The sequence below is a fragment of the Ranitomeya imitator genome, chromosome 1, assembly GCF_032444005.1.
Source record: "Ranitomeya imitator isolate aRanImi1 chromosome 1, aRanImi1.pri, whole genome shotgun sequence".
In the NCBI taxonomy this organism is placed as follows: Eukaryota; Metazoa; Chordata; class Amphibia; order Anura; family Dendrobatidae; genus Ranitomeya; species Ranitomeya imitator.
In genome coordinates this window covers 1,208,244,336-1,208,265,746 of record NC_091282.1, presented here as the reverse complement: position 1 = coordinate 1,208,265,746, position 21,411 = coordinate 1,208,244,336, and the positions used below count along the sequence as shown (strand labels likewise).

Genomic DNA, 21,411 nt, shown 5'->3' with positions numbered 1-21,411 from the left:
GGCGGTGTTGTTCATTAAACACGTTTTCCGATTGCATGGTATGCCTGATAAGATTGTCAGCGATCGGGGTCCCCAGTTCGCATCTCGGTTTTGGAGAGAGCTCTGCCGTTTACTCAGCATAGAGTTAAACCTCTCCTCTGCATACCATCCCGAGACGAATGGGTTGGTGGAGAGAACCAACCAGACTCTGGTGACATATTTGCGACATTTCGTCTCTGCTAGGCAGGATGACTGGGCATCTTTGCTACCTTGGGCGGAATTTGCCCTGAACAACGCCGTAGCTGATTCCACTGGTCAAACTCCTTTTCTCCTTAATTACGGCCAGCATCCGCGTGTCCCTGTGCCCATGCCCGTGTCATCCACCGATTCTAGGGTGGCAGACTGGGCGGTGGAGGCACGTGACATCTGGGACCGCACTCAGCATGCCATCCGGGCCTCCAAGGAGAGAATGAGGGTTTCGGCTGATACACACCGGCGCCCCGCTCTGGTCTTTGCTCCTGGCGACTTAGTGTGGCTCTCCGCCCGTAACATCAGGCTGCGAGTTGAGTCCACTAAGTTTGCATCCTCGCTACATTGGCCCGTTTAAGGTTCTGGAACAGGTCAACCCTGTGGTCTACCGTTTGGCTATTCCTCCACGCCTTGGTATCACAGATACTTTCCACGTTTCCCTCTTAAAGCCCGTTCATTTGTCCCGGTTTTCCGAGTCATCTGCTGGGACATCGGGTTCATCCACGGATGAGTTTGAGGTGAATGCTATTGTGGGGTGCAAGGTGGTACGTGGCAAGAAATTTTATCTGGTGGACTGGAAGGGTCACGGCCCAGAGGATAGAACCTGGGAGCCTGTGGAGCACATTCGGGCTTCGCTGCTTATCGCAGCTTTTGAGCGTAGTGAGGCTCAAGGAGGGGGGGGGCCCTAGGAGGGGGGGGTAATGTTAGGAGTCGAGTTTCCTCTGCTGCACAGGGGGAATCTCGATCCGTGTCTGCTGCGGTCTCCCATTCGGTATCGGCCGCGGTGGGCTCTGCTCAGCGGAGACGTCGCTCCCAGCGTCTCGCTGGGGCTGATTCGGTGCATAGGGTCACTACTGCCTTTTCTGGCTTTCCTATGGTACCCTGCACTGATCTGCGGCGAGCGAGCCTCTCTGGGACTAAGTCCTTGTTTACTCACACTGAGCATGCCCAGGGCAGGGTCTCCCATTGGAGGTCGAGGGCCACATGTTCGGTCACATGCTCAGGTGCTGCAGTACATTCCATTGGTCCTTCTGGAAGGCCCTGAAAGGGCAAAACATGCTCAGGTACTGCAGCACTTTCCATTGGTCCTTCTGGAAGGTCCTGAAAGGGCAAAAACTTCAGTAGCAGCTTCCTGTGCTGCAACTATATAAACTGCGCATGACCGCACGGCCATGCGCTAGTATTGTCTTATGTTATGTGCTTTGCGCCAGTGTGGTCACATGTATGTGTGTTCAGGGACCCGGCTGAAATAAGCCCCTAGAATGCTGGCTCCTCCGGCGAGGAGTTTTGTGTGTTTGTGTGACCACTGACTGCTCTCTGTTTGGGCAGTTAGCCTGTGCCTCTGTGGAGTCTGACAGGGCACAGTGCTTTCCTTTCACGGCTACTCAGTGAATTAACTGAGTTAGTCTATAGCGCCATATAGCTCCGCCGTTTGCTAGCAGCAGGTACTCCTGCACGGTGGACCCCGGGCTGCGAACGCACCAATATCAATAAACATCTCTATTTACTCAGTGCGTTCCGCTAGCCCTAACAGGGTGCAGTACTCATATTGACACCACAGGTAGAATTTTATACCATTGGGCAGTGAAAAAAAATAATTACATTTTTACCACCAAATTTAAAAAATTTAGCCCCAAATTTAAAATTTTCACATTGGGAAATGGGTAATAATGGAACCAAACGTTGTCCCACAATATCTGCTGAATGGTGAAATACCCAATATATGGCTGTACAGAATTCATTAGCCACACGATGGAGACTTGGGAGGGATGGAGCGTTATTTGACTTTTGGAGAGTAGATTTTACTAGAATAGTTTGCGGACTCCATATACAGAGCCCCTAAGTGCTGGAAGAGCAGAATCCCCCTCAAGTGACCCCATTTTGGAAATTATACCCCTTGGGGAATTTATCTATAGGTATAGTAATGATTTTGACTTTGTGGGTTTCTTGCAGAAACATACAGTAGTGGATGTAGTTCCAAGTATGCTGTAGTGCCTAGCTCATACTTTTGGACACAGGCACCTGAAAATTAGGCGGGCAGTCTTCGCTACAGAAATGCCAATCATGTTGTGGGAGACGCCATTTGGATTTGGGAGTGCAGACTTTCTTTTGGGAGGTGAGGAACTATAGCGCTTTTTTTTCCAGAGCCTTTGTACTACCAGTAATGTGGAAGCCCCCTATATTTCTGTTAACAGATGACAGACCTGAGTGGGGACTTACTTTCTTTGTGGATTGAGTTGATGCTTTTATTGGGTACATTTTACTTAACATTTGGGATCACATTTATCTTGCACTTTACGCTGAGCATTTACTTTGGGATTTCCATCTAAATCCAGGGAGCCACTCACTACAATGAGTTACTCTGGCCTCTGTCTTGCCTATGTGCACTGGTTTCCTTCTTTTCAGAAGTGCACAAAATTGTGGCGGACCATGCTTTATGCATGCCTAAAAAAATGGACACTGCCGGATCACAGGTCAGACTACATCCACAGTGCCTCCATCTGCCTCATTTTAGAGGAATCTTCCATTGTGGGTTCTGTCTAAATATCGTGTTTGAGAGATTTACACGAAAACCACGGTGTAAGTGCTCAGCGCAGAGTGCAGGATAAATGTGAGCAGAGCTTTACTTTGATTTTTGGGAGGCAGTGTGATGCAGCAGTAGCACATTTATGCAGTGATGAGGCAGTGACCCAGTAAAGTTCCAAACAAAAGTCTCTTTAATGCGTTCACTTCACAACATTATTGTCCAACTCATATAAACACAGCACATGTTATCCTCCGATTCGCAGCCGGGCACATATCCTCTGGATTACAGTCACTAAACATGCCAGTCCACCTCTGACTTGCTGCTGTAGGCAACTGCACTGCCATGTTAATGTCTCTTTACTCACTGCTTTACACAGTACACGATATCCTTCAGTTTACAGTCACTAAACATGCCACTCCTCCTCTGACCAGTTACCGTGGGCGACTGCACATCTGTGCACGCTGTGGGTACCAGGAGTCCCAGTTCCCCGGGCTGCTTGGCTCCGCTTGCCTGTGTTGCCTCACACAGGAACTTTGTAGAGCTGACTGCTCTGTCCTCTACCATACACCAGACTGATAATGACTCTGACACTGACACACCCAAACCCTATACTGCAGGGATTTTAACTTAAATCTGTTACCTTCAGCCACATGGAAAACCCGGCCTGGAATGAAATGGACTACACGACTACCATCCTGCAGTCTGCTTCAAAACAAAAGCCCAGAGCAGGTTTTCCCTAAATCTGCCTTGGACAACCAGCATGTCCAAGACCTATACTCACTTTAGTCTGCACTGCAACCACATTTACGCCTGCAACTGCGATGTCCGCTCATGACCTCAATACGCCTCCGTGCGCATCCTGGGGGAAACATACAGCGACCCCTACAGGTAACACCAGTCACTGCCTCACAGCAGAATGAAGAAATTAGGTGAAGAATTGGTATTTATTTGTTACGTCGTTTCTCATGTGGTATAAGTGATTTAGCGACTTTATTCTTTGGGTCGGTGCGATTACAGCTAAACCAGATTTATATCGGTTTTTATGTTTGGCCGCTTTCACACACTAAAAGATAATTTTTATTGCAAAAACAAGTGTTTGCATCCCCATATTTAGACAGCTATAATTTTTCCATATTTTGGCTGACACATTCATATGACAGCTTATTGTTTGCAAGACAAGTTGACGTTTTTATTGGCACCATTTTCGGGCACATGACATTTTTTGATCACTTTCTATTCAGATATTTGAGAGGCAGAATGAACAAAAAACAGCAATTCAGGAATTGTTGTTTGGGTTTTTGTATGCCTTTTCTCAGATTTATTCTTTGGGTCAGTATTATTACAATGATACCACATTTATATAATGTTTTTATGCTTTGGTGCTTTTACACAATAAAAATTATTTTATAGAAAAAAATATACATAATTTTGCATCTGTTTATTCTGAGAGCCATAACTTTTTTATTTTTCCACTGACGGTGCTGTATGGCAGCTTGCTTTTTGCAGGACAATATGATTCTTTCCAAAATACCATTTTTATTTACATTTGTCCTTTTGATCGCGTTTTATTCCACTTTTTCTTTGATGTATGATAAAGCGTTGGTTTTTGCCTCTTTTTATTTTTTTAACGGTGTTCACTGAAGGGGTTAACTAGTGGGACAATTTTATAGGTCAGGTCATCCTGGACACAGCGATGCCAAGTATGTGTACTTTTATTATAAATAAATGTATTTATTGGAAGAATATTTTTTTTTGTTTTTTTGTTCTTTAATTTGTGATATTTTTTTTTAATTTTTTTACAATTTTTAATAACTTTTTTTACATTCTTCCAGGAAGGGACATCAACTTTACACTGACTGATCGCTGATCTAATAATAGGGCATTAGAACAATGGAGGAGGAGGCGTATCAGCTCCTGCTCTGTGTAGGAACTTACAGGCCACCATCCAAGGGGGACCCCACTGCCATCTTTCGGCCCGGGGTCACCATGGAGACGATTAGCACTTTTTCATTGTGTCGATGGGAGCAGAGAGGGCCCTCGATGTCGCGGTCACTATACGGCGAATGTCGTAAAGGGGTTAAAGGGAACATGTCACTTTGGAAGGTGTTATTTACCTGCAGCTATACTGTTAATCTGGGTAAATAGCATTACAATGACCACCTCATTGAAAGTGTGGGTACAGGGAGAAAATAAACATATTTCCTACTGGAAGCCGCCAGCTTTCAGTCATGGGGGCGAGTATGCATCAGCTGCAGTCACCAGTCACAGCACCGGTCACTATACTGTAAGTGGCAATAGGGCTGATTTTAGACAAAGTGGGGTCCTGTGGAAAAGTTTAAAGTGAGGCCCCAAATGCTAACATATTGTGCCTTCTTCACATTTCAGTTGCATTTACATGTGCTGCGTTCAGGCTATTTAACGAGCATGATTGACAATACTGAAGTCATTTAGCGCTCGTTTACCAGCCTCTTTACACAGCACGATGAAGAGTGATGGGGACAGACCACTGCACTTACCACTGCACTCCTCCATGCTACTGCAACGGCCATCATGGGAACTGGAAGAAAGGAATGCTGAACAAAGGCATACAAAGGGCATCAGATATTGTGACTATTCATGAACTATCCATGAAAAGTGTACAGTCACCTTTTAGTGATAGAATTTGCCTTAAGGTGACCATGCACATTACATGTTGGAAGTTGGTTGATGATTGAACAACCGTTGAATGAACATTCGTCTGGTGATGGATCTTTCCAGTGACGCAGCTGCACACATTTTAGCTGCCATTTGTTATGACTAAAGATGTGCAAATATTTTGAAAGTGAAATTTGCCAACTTCACTACATTTTTCAAAAAAATGTAAGTACTGCAAAGCCCCCAATTTCCCTGAAAAGAAGCATGTAACACATTGGACTCTTTTCAAGCTCTTTAAAGGTGCAGAATTGTGCAATTACGCACAGAATGACGGCAAATACTGAAATCCGGTATGCCACCTAATACTTAGGGCAGCACAGTGGCTCAGTGGTTAGCACTGTATGGTGGCTCAGTGGTTAGCACTGTTTCTTTGCACTGTTCCCCGTGTTTGTGTGGGTTTCCTCCGAGTTCCCCGGTTTCCTCTCACACCCCAAATAGAAACGAATAGGGAATTTAGATTGTGAGCCCCAATGAGGACAGTGATAAACTGTAACTATAAATTAATTTATTTCTATGTCCTCTCTACAATTATGCACTGCAAGTTGTGAGGGATCAATGATTTATAGACTATGGTGATAACTATATTCTATATGGTGCAGTAGACAGAGAAAAAACAAGACTTATACCTTATGGGCACAGCTATTATCAAGAAGGGATTGCAATAAATCTGTGGATTGAAGCCATGGTGGGACGTAGCGCTGGATGATTGTATCTTTATCTTTGGACTGTGCTAACAGATTATCTCCGCTCCGCTGCACCCTGCAGTCCTTCTGGATATCTATATTTCTTGCTGCGGATGATGGGTTATTACTGGAGCTTTTCTGGTCTGAAAATACAATATTGGCTAAAGTGGATAATGAAGTGGATAACCACATGCAGCGTTCCGCAGCAGATGACATTGCTACAAAAGGGCATACTGAGAATATTATTACCCAAGGGACCATATAAACCAGGAGCCAGCACTGATTAAAGCAATAATTATAGAGTTCCAAGTAACTTTTCAGAATAATCTGATGTGTGTACACGAGGGATAACACGATTTCTGGCCATTGTATGACTTGTGTCCGGCATTTTCACCAGTGTTCCCTCCGGCGGGTTCCATCTCTATGGCCATGCTCACATGTTGCGGAAAATTTTAATTGGGGATTTGCAACCAATCTGCAGACAGAATGCGCAAGTGTTATTTCTGGATTTCTTTGCTGATTTAATCCTACTCCATTACTAAGCATTGAATGGGATGGAACACGCAATGAAAATCCATCTAATAATGATCATGTTGCGGGGTGGAATTCCGCATTATGCTTTCAGTTTCGTGTGGATTATTTTCTGTAACATGTGAATAGGATTTTGAGAAACCCATACTTGTATTAAATATTGCATTGGCTGCTGACTTGGGGTGCAGATTTTGCACCAGAAATCCGTGATATATGACCTTGTCTTTATTTTGCAATTGACTCTGAGCTGGTGGGAGGAGACTATCTGCTATGATGCCTCACATACACAACAAGGTGGGATGGATTATTGCTCCTCATTGTTTAACACACAAAGAGAAGAAGCAGCAGCAGCATGGATAACATAATCCATCAGTATTGAGCAGTGTTGATGTGAATCCACATCAGTGTTGATACGAATCCAGCTCTGGGGTGAGATAAAAGACTTGCTAGAAAGCTCAGCACGGTATTTTGCGTCTCCCTTTACTTGTTTCGTCACTCTGTTCTACTGTCCAGCTCCCACTTGAGAAAGACAGAGTCGCAGTCTCAAAAGATGGAATTGCAAAGAAAAATGAAAAAAAAATGTTTTTATTGAATCATACAATAGACGAAGACTTGTTAAAAACAATTAAAAAGTAAACAATGTCATATACAACGCATGGCAAAAACTATGTGATCACTGGCCTTGGAAGATGTTCATTCAGTTGTTTAATTTTATAGTAAAAAAGCAGATCACAGACATGGCACACAACTAAAGTCATTTCAAATGGCAACTTTCTGGCTTTGGGAAACACTAAAAGAAATCAAGAACAAGAAATGTGGTAATCAGTAATGGTTACTTTTTTAACCAAGCATAGGGGAAAAATTATGGAGTCACTCAATTCTGAGTAAAAAATTATGGAATCACCCTGTAAATTTTCATATCCAAAAATAACACCTGCAACAAATTAGATATGCTCTTTAGTCTGCATCTAAAAAGGAGTGATCACACCTTGGAGAGCTGTTACACCAAGTGGACTGACATGAATCATGGCTCCAACAAGAGAGATGTCAATTGAAACAAAGGAGAGGATTATCAAACTCTTAAAAGAGGGTAAATCATCATGCAATGTTGCAAAAGATGTTGGTTGTTCACAGTCAGCTGTGTCTAAAATCTGGACCAAATACAAACAACACAGGAAGGTTGTTAAAGACAAACATACTGGTAGACCAAGGAAGACATCAAAGAGTCAAGACCAGAAACTTAAAGCAATATTTCTCCAAAACAGGAAATGCACAAAACAAATGAGGAACGAATGGGAGGAAACTGGAGTCAACGTTTGTGACCGAACTGTAAGAAACCGCCTAAAGAAAATGGGATTTACATACAGAAAAGCTAAACGAAAGCCATCATTAACACCTAAACAGAAAAAAACAAGGTTACAATGGGCTAAGGAAAAGCAATCGTGGACTGTGGATGACTGGATGAAAGTCATATTCAGTGATGAATCACGAATCTGCATTGGGCAAGGTGATGATGCTGGAACCTTTGTTTGGTGCCGTTCCAATGAGATTTATAAAGATGACTGCCTGAAGAGAACATGCAAATTTCCACAGTGATTGATGATATGGGGCTGCATGTCAGGTAAAGGCACTGGGGAGATGGCTGTCATTACATCTTCAATAAATGCACAAGTTTATGATGATATTTTGGACACTTTTCTTATCCTATCAATTGAAAGGATGTTTGGGGATGATGAAATACTTTTTCAAGATGATAATGCATCCTGCAACAGAGCAAAAACTGTGAAAACATTCCTTGAAAAAATCCAGCAAGGAAAAAGATAAAAGAAAGTGCACTCACCGGTCCTTCAAAATTATATGCCTTTAATCAGAACATGTGCAGGGAACTTACAGGAGAACGTGGAATAACGGACGACGGCCGTTTTGTGCGGCTGCACTTCTACGGCCGTCGTCCATTATTCCACGTTCTCCTGTAAGTTCCCTGCACATGTTCTGATTAAAGGCATATAATTTTGAAGGACCGGTGAGTGCACTTTCTTTTATCTTTTTCCTTGCTGGATTTATGTGATGTTCTGATTTTAGTGCACCCGGTGTCCTCTCGGCATTTCAGACCCAGCAGCGGCACATAGCAGTGGTTCTCTGAGGTTCTATGTTTTAATGTGGGAGCAGTGCCGTGTTTTTCTTTTTGTATCTAGTGATTCCTTGAAAAAAGACACATAAGGTCAATGCCATGGCATCTTCCGGATCTCAATCCAATTGAAAATCTTTGGTGGAAGTTGAAGAAAATGGTCCATGACAAGAATCCAACCTGTAAAGCTGATCTGGCAACAGCAATCAGAGAAAGTTGGAGCCAGATTGATGACGAGTCCTGTGTGACACTCATTAAGTCCATGCCTCAGAGACTGTAAGCTGTTAGAAAGGCAAGAGGTGGTGCAACAAAATACTAGTGATGTGTTGGAGTGTTTTTTTTTGTTTGTTTCTTTCTCAAGATTCATTAATTTTTTCCTCAGAATTGAGTGATTCCATAATTTTTTCCCAATGCTTAATCCACAATAGGGCTACCCACGCATCTCAACAACCAACCAGGAAACATCTGAGAATGGACTACACTAAGGAGATAAATCACCATAAAAAAAATAAACATATGTTGTCGACAATTTATGCTTAAAGGAGACCAAAAATAAAGTCACAAAGTGAAGAAATACGGTATGAAGTCAGGAAAATCGGCTACCAGACATGCATAATTTAAGTGAAGACAACAACATCCTAGCAAAGGAAAATAAATATATAAAGTCCACCGATACCTCTCAAAATAAGAAATATGAAAGTACAAAAGTGCCTACTTGTCCCATGTATAACACAGTAGCGAGAGTAGACAACAGGCAAAGGCTATCAGGACTAATGAAGATAGTCTCAAGAAAGGAAATAGCATCAAAGAACAAAGATCATAAACCTTTAGATATCATGGTGAGGTCCCAATTCAACAGATGGTTGGAAAGTAGCAGGGCTTAATTTAGGTTCAATGTCTGCCGGGAACTTTGTACAATAACAACGTTGTACTCATTGCAAAAGCATTCCTGGTGACGACCTATTATCCGTACTCGCATCCTTACATGATGACTCAGTTTCCACACAACTAGTTGCCGAGTTTTTAATAATTCGACAAGTAAACTCATCAAATTATAAAGAAGGGACTGGTATACACTGACATTCAAATATTGACCCTGAGGGCACATTTCCACGAGACGACAGCGGCTGTTAAATGACCGCCGATAGCCTACATGCTACATGCAAGCCAACTGGCAGTCATTTAATGGCTTGTTTCAACAGGCTGACCACAATTTTGTTTGATCTTCTAGGAAAAACACAGCTTGACAAGGTTTATGAGGTTGTAGGGAGAAATAATTTAGCGAAAAATAAGTAACAGAAAAACAAGTACTAAAAAAAATGTGCAAGATTCAGTGTCTTCGCAAATAACCAGCTAGAAGCTAAAACCTTCAGAGAAGATCGATTTCATGAAAATGCCGGTGCTTCATGGATGACAGGGACATGTTCTGAATCAGATTAGAAAGTTTATTAAATTGTCCATCTGCTCATTACTGGTCTCCTGACAACATACATAAATCCTGCAAACTAAATCAGGTTGATCACACCACTTTGACTATCGCACAGGGCAATAAAACATTTAATTTCTGGTACCACCGAGTCACCATAGTCGGCAATAATAATGGTGGAAGGGTCAGTATTGGAAAAAAATTAGCGTGCTTTGATATCTTCCTCAATATGTGCCCTCTTGCCATTACTCAGCCATAATGTTTACAGATCAAAGGAACCAGTATTATTGGATTATAGATGATTTAATTAAAAGGTTGTCCACTACTTTTACATTAATGGCCTATCGTTAGGATAGGTTATCAATGTATGATCAGCTGGGGTCCGACGCCAGTGGACGCCGTGTCTGGAGGCGGTTCTCCTTCCCCTCTCCATCCAGCATTTTCAGTTGCGGGTATTCTACCTTGCAGGTGGTCATTCCCCACCATTTCGTCTCTGCTCTCCAGCTCTTACTATCTCCCCCATCTACGCTATTAGGGGCGTTCTATCGATGCGCTATTTTCATCTATATTGTGCTCAGCTCAATCTCCCTGGCCTTATCGGCCTTCATAGGCACGTGACTGATGAAAGTCCCAAGGGACTGAAACGTTTCTTGTGCTACCAATAAATCGTTTCTACGGTTACTGAAGTTGAGTGCTAGACTTTTGTGCTATATATATTGATGGTTTGGGAACCTAAGTCTTAGCACCAGTTTGTAGCTGTGCACACGGTGTTTTTCTTCAGGGGTCCGACACCCGACACCATTGTCTATTAGCTGTTATCGATGTTGGCGTCGGTCATGGCAGAAAGTACTCATTTCCCGAGCTACTCCGTCTACTTGTAGCTGCTATTGATTTGAATAGGAGGCAGATGTACAGCACCAAGTTCTGTCCACTACAAGTAGATGGAAAGGTCTCGAAAGGAGAGCCAGAACGTTTCCCCAAAGCTATGTCAATGGTACCTCACTCAGAGAGCCAACCCCTAATCAGCGTTAATGAAGGGCAAGTATCCTAAGACATCTAAATAGGAAACCCAGGATGATCCACAAGCTCATCAGAGCTAAGTCTTGATGGAGACTATTCCAGGGCTTTCTGCCACCACCGTAGAGACTGTATGAACTAATGTGTCTTCTGGAAAGTTAACCAAGAGGCACAATGACTTGTTATAGAGGGCAATACAGGGTGGACTGCCCATCCAGTCAGTCATGCACATCGACAACCTGAGCAAAACTCTTGTGCAGGAAACATCTTTGCACATCTTTGGTTGTCACTTTGCACGGAGCCTGCCAGATGCTCTGTAAAGTAACATGTCCCGCTTACTATTTTTTAGACTATTCCGTGAGAATCATTCTTTCGGGGCCATCCAGGATGCCTGGTGCCTTATGAACTATTTTAAGGATGCTGTTTCACTTGATAGGAACTGGCCCATTTTGGAAAAGGACAGATTGTGATGGGTATGTGACTTGTCTAACATCCATCGTTTTGTTTGCAAGGCTTCCTAACTTGATCAGAACATCCCATAGACTATCAATCCACACTTTACTCTGCAGTGACATTCTAAAATGTCAATGCAGAGTAGGGTGCGTTCACGAGATTGTGCAGCTGCACAATCGAGGTGCCGACTGTCAGACACAGCCAGACTCCCCATAAAGAAGGCAGAGATGGTATATTATCTCTGCCTTCCTAACCAATTTTTAGACAGTGATGATCAAGTTTAGGAAGTGCTGAAAACTCAGTGATCAAGTGATCGTTGTACATAAGGAAAGAACAGGAGCTGCTTTGTCCTAGAAGACCAAGCCAACTCTACTGCGCAGCCAGGAGACTGAATTTCCCTCGAAACTGAGGCTAATATACCCGCCCCAATTCCAGGGGAAATCAGAATTTAAAAAAATATATTAATGATATTTAAAAATGCTCCTCTGGCCCCCATAAAGTGTGAAACAAATGGAAAAAAAAAGTAAATTTAGGCAAGAAAAAAAAAAAGAACAGCCAGTCCAAACTGTAGTTACCAACATAGCCCACAAAGACAAAAAAGTGATATGAAACAAAATATTGTCAACAGAAAGAGGAATGCAATTGAAAATGTGTTTTAGTTGTCCATTGTGGTCGCAAAAAAAAAAAAAACGGAAAAAAAGACACGCATTTTGTATTTCTCTATTTACGTTTTCCCTCAATGTCAGCAAAAAAAGGAATACAAAAATAAGCCTCAAGGATCACGAAGAAAGAGGCCAAAAATATTTAAACATCTGAAAGAGAAAAAAAAACTTTTGAGTCGTTAAAAGCGCGTGTGTGATAAAACGCTAAAATGTGGCTAGTCTGGAATGGGGGAAAATGGCGCAGTCCTGAATCGGTTAAAGGGTCACATTTATATGACGGCTACCTCTACTAGGTTGCACTACTGACTTGGTCTTCTTCCGTCCGGACAAAGATCTAATTTGTATACAATAAATAAAAAATTCATCTTAATCTTATGGAGAATTGTGTGTAAATGGATGAGAAAAATACTATTCACTTTTCTTGACTCAATTGTGAAATTGCGCGACCATAAAATGAAAGGACGCTGGCAATAATTTATTATATAAAGCTGAATTCTTACCTAAAAGGCATAACAAGACAAGCCACCAGGAGGTCAGCCATAGCCAGGGACATGATGAACATGTACGTCACCGTTCTCAGTCTTTTTTCCACCGCAGGACAAATGAAGACCACTGTGTTTCCCAAAAAGGTGACCAGATCAATTATAGTTAGCAACAACCCAACCACCACCTGCTGAGGAGCTATTTCAGATGTTTTATTTCCGTCTCTTCTCGTCCCCGAGGTACCAAATGAGAAGTTCGAGGTCAATGACACATCTTTGTCCATCGGCATTTTCAGCTCTTAAGTCCTAGAATACAAAAGAGACGGAAAATTGGTCTGGTAGAAAATAATCTGTTCCACGCATAATATCTGGTGCTCTTTTTATAGCAGATACTCAAGAGAATTGTTTATGTTTAATAGTAAGATTGAAGAGATGAGAAAAAATATCAAGCAGCAATGTGTCCTAGTTCCATAATTCTGAAGGACAGAAGCTTCCGAAACTGATTGTACCTCACACATCGTCTGACATCTGCTAGTGGCAACCAAATGGGCACATCTAATGCTAATTAATGTACAGGACAGTATCATCGTAGCTGTATCCTTGCACAGTACATAGGAGCAGCATGCACCAAATATGAACCAGACCAGTGAAAAAAGGACAGGGAATATTTAAATATATATATATATCTTTTATTCCATAGCAATAGAAAAAAACATTAAAAATAAATATCATACATTTTTTTATATAGTACCTGGGTTTACTTCTGTGTCCATTTGATTAATAGTACATAGGAGCAGTATTATAGTAGTTATATTCTTGTACATAGGGGCAGTATTATAGTAGTTATATTCTTGTACATAGGAGCAGTATTATAGCAGTTATATTCTTGTACATAGGGGCAGTATTATAGTAGTTATATTCTTGTACATAGGGGCAGTATTATAGTAGTTATATTCTTGTACATAGGAGCAGTATTATAGTAGTTATATTCTTGTACATAGGAGCAGTATTATAGTAGTTATATTCTTGCACATAGGGGGCAGTATTATAGTAGTTATATTCTTGTACATAGGAGCAGTATTATAGTAGTTATATTCTTGTACATAGGGGCAGTATTATAGTAGTTATATTCTTGTACATAGGAGCAGTATTATAGTAGTTATATTCTTGTACATAGGGGCAGTATTATAGTAGTTATATTCTTGTACATAGGAGCAGTATTATAGTAGTTATATTCTTGTACATAGGAGCAGTATTATAGTAGTTATATTCTTGTACATAGGAGCAGTATTATAGTAGTTATATTCTTGTACATAGGGGCAGTATTATAGTAGTTATATTCTTGTACATAGGGGCAGTATTATAGTAGTTATATTCTTGTACATAGGAGCAGTATTATAGTAGTTATATTCTTGTATATAGGGGCAGTATTATAGTAGTTATATTCTTGTACATAGGAGCAGTATTATAGAAGTTATATTCTTGTACATAGGAGCAGTATTATAGTTGTTATATTCTTGTATATAGGAGCAGTATTATAGTAGTTATATTCTTGTACATAGGAGCAGTATTATAGTAGTTATATTCTTGTACATAGGGGCAGTATTATAGTAGTTATATTCTTGTACATAGGAGCAGTATTATAGTAGTTATATTCTTGTATATAGGAGCAGTATTATAGTAGTTATATTCTTGTACATAGGAGCAGTATTATAGTAGTTATATTCTTGTACATAGGAGCAGTATTATAGTAGTTATATTCTTGTACATAGGAGCAGTATTATAGTAGTTATATTCTTGTACATAGGAGGAGTATTATAGTAGTTATATTCTTGTACATAGGAGCAGTATTATAGTAGTTATATTCTTGTACATAGGGGCAGAATTATAGTAGTTGTATTCCTGAATATAGGAGCAGTATTATAGTAGTTATATTCTTGTTCATAGGAGCAGTATTATAGTAGTTATATTCTTGTACATAGGGGCAGTATTATAGTAGTTATATTCTAGTACATAGGGGCAGTGTCATAGTAGTTATATTCTTGTACATAGGAGCAGTATTATAGTAGTTATATTCTTGTACATAGGAGCAGTATTATAGTAGTTATATTCTTGTACATAGGAGCAGTATTATAGTAGCTATATTCTTGTATATAGGGGCAGTATTATAGTAGTCATATTCTTGTACATAGGAGCAGTATTATAGTAGTTATATTCTTGTACATAGGAGCAGTATTATAGTAGCTATATTCTTGTACATAGGAGCAGTATTATAGTAGTTATATTCTTGTACATAGGAGCAGTATTATAGTAGTTATATTCTTGTACATAGGAGCAGTACTATAGTAGCTATATTCTTGTATATAGGGGCAGTATTATAGTAGTCATATTCTTGTACATAGGAGCAGTATTATAGTAGTTATATTCTTGTACATAGGAGCAGTATTATAGTAGCTATATTCTTGTACATAGGAGCAGTATTACAGTAGCTATATTCTTGTATATAGGGGCAGTATTATAGTAGTCATATTCTTGTACATAGGAGCAGTATTATAGTAGTTATATTCTTGTACATAGGAGCAGTATTATAGTAGTTATATTCTTGTACATAGGAGCAGTATTATAGTAGTTATATTCTTGTACATAGGAGCAGTATTATAGTAGTTATATTCTTGTACATAGGAGCAGTATTATAGTAGTTATATTCTTGTACATAGGAGCAGTATTATAGTAGTTATATTCTTGTACATAGGAGCAGTATAATAGTAGTTATATTCTTGTACATAGGAGCAGTATTATAGTAGTTATATTCTTGTACATAGGAGCAGTATTATAGTAGTTATATTCTTGCACATAGGAGCAGTATTATAGTAGTTATATTCTTGTACATAGGAGCAGTATTATAGTAGTTATATTCTTGTACATAGGGGCAGTATTATAGTAGTTATATTCTTGTACATAGGAGCAGTATTATAGTAGTTATATTCTTGTACATAGGGGCAGTATTATAGTAGTTATATTCTTGTACATAGGAGCAGTATTATAGTAGTTATATTCTTGTACATAGGAGCAGTATTATAGTAGCTATATTCTTGTATATAGGGGCAGTATTATAGTAGTCATATTCTTGTACATAGGAGCAGTATTATAGTAGTTATATTCTTGTACATAGGAGCAGTATTATAGTAGTTATATTCTTGTACATAGGAGCAGTATTATAGTAGTTATATTCTTGTACATAGGAGCAGTATAATAGTAGCTATATTCTTGTACATAGGAGCGGTATTATAGTAGTTATATTCTTGTACATGGGGGCGGTATTATAGTAGTTATATTCTTGTACATAGGAGCAGTATTATAGTAGTTATATTCTTGTACATAGGAGCAGTATAATAGTAGTTATATTCTTGTACATAGGAGCAGTATTATAGTAGTTATATTCTTGTACATGGGGGCGGTATTATAGTAGTTATATTCTTGTACATAGGAGCAGTATAATAGTAGTTATATTCTTGTACATAGGAGCAGTATTATAGTAGTTATATTCTAGTACAAAGGGTCAGTATAATAATAATTATGCTTTTGTCCACAGCAAGCAGTATTGCAGCAATTTTGAAGTTATATTATTGCTGTGTGTAGTAATGCTGCTCTATACTGCTTTAGTGGATATTCAACACTTGGAGAAATTATAGTAGTACATACTGTTCAATAAATTCCAAGTTCTGATCATAAAAGATTCTATCAGTCACTTACTTAGTCTGTGAGTCCCACTGACATAGGAATAAATATATCTGATATTTTATACAGCAAAGAATGTTATACCTACTGTCAGACACGCTACTCGTGTTTGGAATTGCTCCCCTTTGCTTATCATGGCACTTTCTCTAAGGATAGCTCTCTGTGCACACAAAATTTACTGTAAGTTCAGTACCAGCTGAATACATACATACAGTGGGTACGGGAAGTATTCAGACCCCTTTAAATTTTTCACTCTTTATTTCATTGCAGCTATTTGGTAAATTCAATAAAGTTCATTTTTTTTCTCAATAATGTTCACTCTGCACCCCATCTTGACTGAAAAAAAAACAGAAATGTAGAAATTTGTGCAAATTTATTAAAAAAGAACAACTGAAATATCACATGGTCTTAAGTATTCCGACACTTTGCTCAGACTCTCATATTTAAGTCACATGCTGTCCATTTCCTTGTGATCCTCCTTGAGATGGTTCTACTCCTTCATTGGAGTCCAGCTGTGTTTAACTAAACTGATAGGACTTGAATTGGAAAGGCGCACACCTGTCTATATAAGACCTCACAGCTCACAGTGCATGTCAGACCAAATGAGAATCATGAGGCCAAAGGAACTGGCCAAGGAGCTCAGAGACAGAATTGTGGCAAGGCACAGATCTGGCCAAGGTTACAACAGAATTTCTGCAGGACTCAAGGTTCTTAAGAGCACAGTGGCCTCCATAATCCTTAAAATGAAGAAGTTTGGGACCACCAGAAGTCTTCCTAGACCTGGCCGTCCAGCCAAACTGAGCAATTGTTGGAGAAGAGTCTTGGTGAGAGAGGTAAAGAAGAACCCCAAGATCAACTATCACTGCAGCCCTCCACCAGTCGGGCCTTTATGGCAGAGTGGCTCGACGGAAGCCTCTCCTCAGTGCAAGACATATGAAAGCCTGCAAAGAGTTTGCTAAAAAACACATGAAGGACTCCCAGACTATGAGAAATAAGATTCTCTGGTCTGATGAGACGAAGATAGACCTTCTTGGTGATAACTGTAAGTGGTATGTGTGGAGAAAACCAGGCACTGCTCATCACCTGCCCAATACAATCCCAACAGTGAAACATGGTGGTGGCAGCATCATGCTATGGGGGTGTTTTTCAGCTGCAGGGACAGAACAACTGGTTGTCATTGAAGGAAACATGAATGCGGCCAAGTACAGATATATCCTGGATGAAAACCTCTTCCAGAGTGCTCCGTACCTCAGACTTGGCCGAAGGTTCACCTTCCAACAAGACAAAGACCCTAAGCACAAGGCTAAAATAACAAAGGAGCGGCTTCAGAACAACTCTGTGACCTTTCTTGACTGGTCCAGCCAGAGCCCTGACCTAGACCCAATTGAGAATCTCTGGAGAGACCTGAAAATGGCGTCCACCAACATTCACCATCCAACCTGACAGAACTGGAGAGGATCTGCAAGGAAGAATGGCAGAGGATCCCCAAATCCAGGGGTGAAAACTTGTTGCATCATTCCCAAGAAGACTCATGGCTGTACTAGCTCAAAAGGAGCTTCTACCCAATACTGGGCAAAGGGTCTGAATACTTATGACAATGTGATATTTCAGTTTTTCTCTTTAACACATTTGAAAATATTTCTACATTTCTGTTTTTTCAGACAAGATGGGGTGCGGAGTGTACATTAATGAGAAAAAAAATGAACTTTTTTGAATTTACTAAATGGCTGCAATGAAACAAAGAGTGAAAAATTTAAAGGGGTCTGAATACTTTCCGTACCCATTTTATGTAGTTAGCTATAGCTATGTAACTACAGTACGTGCACATGTGCATGGATTCCTTTTATAGTTATAATATAGAGAGGTAATTAGTACAGAATTAAGGACCTGAAAACACAATGGGGTCAATAAGTTGGATACGGACAAAGTCTATTCTCCTTTTTGCTACAGGACCCAGAGAATTCGATGTAAAGCAATACACACTGGGGAAGAATATACAGATGAATGGGATATACAAGGACAATAGACTGCCCTTATTCATAAGCTTTACTATAGACACAAGTGTAATAGTTCAGTAATTGGCGATTGTTTCTTCTTTTTTTTAAACTTTGAAGTTCACAATTACATATATGTAAATAAGCAGTTTTCTCGCAGATTGATGAAAATCAATGGGATATTATTCAGTTTCGGGACCATTCAGTCCTCCACTATTCTCTTCACGCAACGCTATTCCAGTACGTGGACCTCTCCCTGTTGATGTAGCGCTCTATTAAAGCCTGATTGAGAAGGTGGAGATGAAGTATACCCCGCTATTATACTTAATCCCCGCTGGAAGGCTCTTTCTCTAAACAATGTTATGACCTGCTGCTTTACTCAATTGTTTGCTTATGTCAAAATAATCAGAAACTGTGAACCCTGGGAAAGCGCGGCTCATGATACCATGCTACGGAAATCAGTGGAACATTTCTTATGAAAATATACATATATATTCAATACTGTGCAAAAGTTTGAGCCAGGTGCAAGGCTAGTAGAAGCTTTAAGATATAAAAGTGTTAATAGTTTATTTTTATCAATTAGCAAAATCCAAAGTGAATGAATGAACAAAAGAGAAATTTAAATCACACCAATATTTGGTGACAATACTTTACCTTCAAAACAGCATCAATTCTTCTTGATAAACTCGTACAAAGTTGAAGTTTTAGTGACTTTATAGTCCAGTGTAAGAGTAACCAATTATACCAAAAAGTGAGAAAGATCATCATTTACATATGTAGGTTGAAATACAGTCATTAACTGAAACAGAAAAAGCAGTGTAGGAGGCTTAAAACTGGGCGAGGAACAGCAAAACTTTGCCACAAAGTGAGGTTGTAGAAGACAGAATCGTGGTACAAATCATACAACATGGAAAGATATAGTACAACAATAAGATACAAGGTAGTTAAACTGCATCAGCAAGGAGTCTCCCAGGCAAAAATTTCAAAGCAGAAAGGGGTTTCAGGATTTGCGTTTCAAGGTCATATGAAGACACACCAAGAAATGGGCAATGTTGAGGACCATAGACACAGTAAATTAGTGCAGCAAATGAAAAATACATCAAGCTTAAGTTTTGCCCCTTCAAAATTGGAAGTTGGCCAGCAGTGCCATCAGTTCAGAACTGTCAGCAATCAGTGGGACACAGGTTCACATATCTACTGTTCAGAGAAGTACGGCCAGAAGAGTAAGGCCATACTGGGCCGCAGGCCTTCGAAGGGAGGACGCCATGACAGGGTTAAGTGAGACTACATGAGGGAGCATCGGAAAGAAGGAAAGTTGGGCAGGGAAGGGTTAACAAGTTTGAATTGGAGAATAAGGTTTGGCTAGGGAGAGGGGTAATAGGGAGAGGAGGTGGAGTAAGGACGAGCAGTTTAAGGAACAACAGCCATCTCGGTGAGGCAACCATTTTAGGTCCCCCATCATACTGAAAGCAAGCTTCCACCCACCCTCCCTTTTTTGGTTACTACGGGGCTATAGGTGAAGTCAAGGAAGTTATTTAGAAAAAAAAGAAAAAAAGGGGATACTGTCATTGTATTGGTTGAATTAGGACGGTATGTTTCTTTTGTTTTTTTTGTTGCGGCAGCATGGCGTAGGGGGGAGGTCCTCGAGGTTGGTGGTGATAGAAATGGTGGATCGGAGGGGGGGGATCTCAAAGGTCCTGGATAAAATTGGAATGGAACAAAAAGATCACATGGAGGTGATAGCTGGGATCCGTGGGTAATTCTGAAGGAAATTGGCCGGGTGAGTCTATGGGCGTCTCTGAGCTGGAGCGTATCGGCTAGAGGCAAGACGCGACCTGGACGCGACCTGGAGGCCAAGTTTTATGGACATGGAGGCCAAGTTTTATGGTCTGGAGGCCAAATTTATTACAGTTTGGGGCTTCGAGGACCGCCCTCCCCGTGGTTAATGTTTAATAAATAAACTGTTTTTGTTATGTGTTAATAAAATGGCTGCTGTGGCCAACTTATCCAAATAACAATGTGGTAAGTCTTTATTTCAGATAAGGTAGTTGGGCCGATAGGATGAATTGGACAAAGAGGATTGGATAAAAGGTTGGTAGAGAAATTAATGGGGATTCACATATACCCAACTGTTATGTTTTTCATAGAAGAATTGCAGCCAAACATCCTGACATTCGACAAGTAATCAAGGCCAAATGACGCAACAATGCACAAAAACATCAGAACTGGGTGCAGAGACATGGCAGCCGGTGCTTTGGACTGGTGAGTAAAAATGTGAAATATTTGGCTGTAACAGAAGTTTGTCACCAAAGGACTGTAGAGAGGTATAGTAATGAGAGTCTGAAGGACACAGTGAAGCATGAGGGAAGGACCTGCACTCGCAGCTGCATTTGGTCAGGATTATTGGTGTCCTCAATGCTGATAAATGCAACCACATCACAGAGGCGTCTGATTGTCTGCTAGACTTAATCGATTCACAGGAGCCAGTCTATCAGCCGTTTCAGCAAACTATGGTCACTGGGCAATAGCCCTAAGAACCGACTACTACTTGCCAGCATCAGTGGCTCACTTTTGATTAGCCGGCCTGGATCGATGTCTCTTGTGCGTCACCCTCCAATAATGAAGTTGGGCTAGCCCAGTTAATCAAAAGAAGAGCAACGGACTCTGGCAGGTAAGAGGCGGTTCTTAGGTTTCAGATGCCACTGATGATGAGCTCTGCTTGGTTGCTATAGTAAACTGAAAGCTCAGCTCTGGTTGCTATGGTAAAAATGAAAGCTGAGCTCTAATTAGTTGCTCTTGAAAAAGGAAAGCTGAGCTTTGACTGGATGTAATGAAAGAAAGTTGAGCT

General features: G+C 40.5%; 1 protein-coding gene across 2 annotated transcripts in view; it reads right to left on the bottom strand.

Moving 5' to 3' along the window:
* The window catches only part of LOC138657272 (histamine H2 receptor-like), a 155,139-nt gene that overhangs the window by 62,852 nt on the left and 70,876 nt on the right, over positions 1–21,411 (bottom strand). For both annotated transcript variants that reach the window (XM_069744953.1, XM_069744954.1), the window contains exon 2: positions 12,850–13,137. In XM_069744953.1, the coding sequence (XP_069601054.1) occupies positions 12,850–13,121 (272 nt within the window). In that variant the 5' untranslated portion in view covers positions 13,122–13,137. The remainder of the gene's footprint in view (positions 1–12,849; positions 13,138–21,411) is intronic.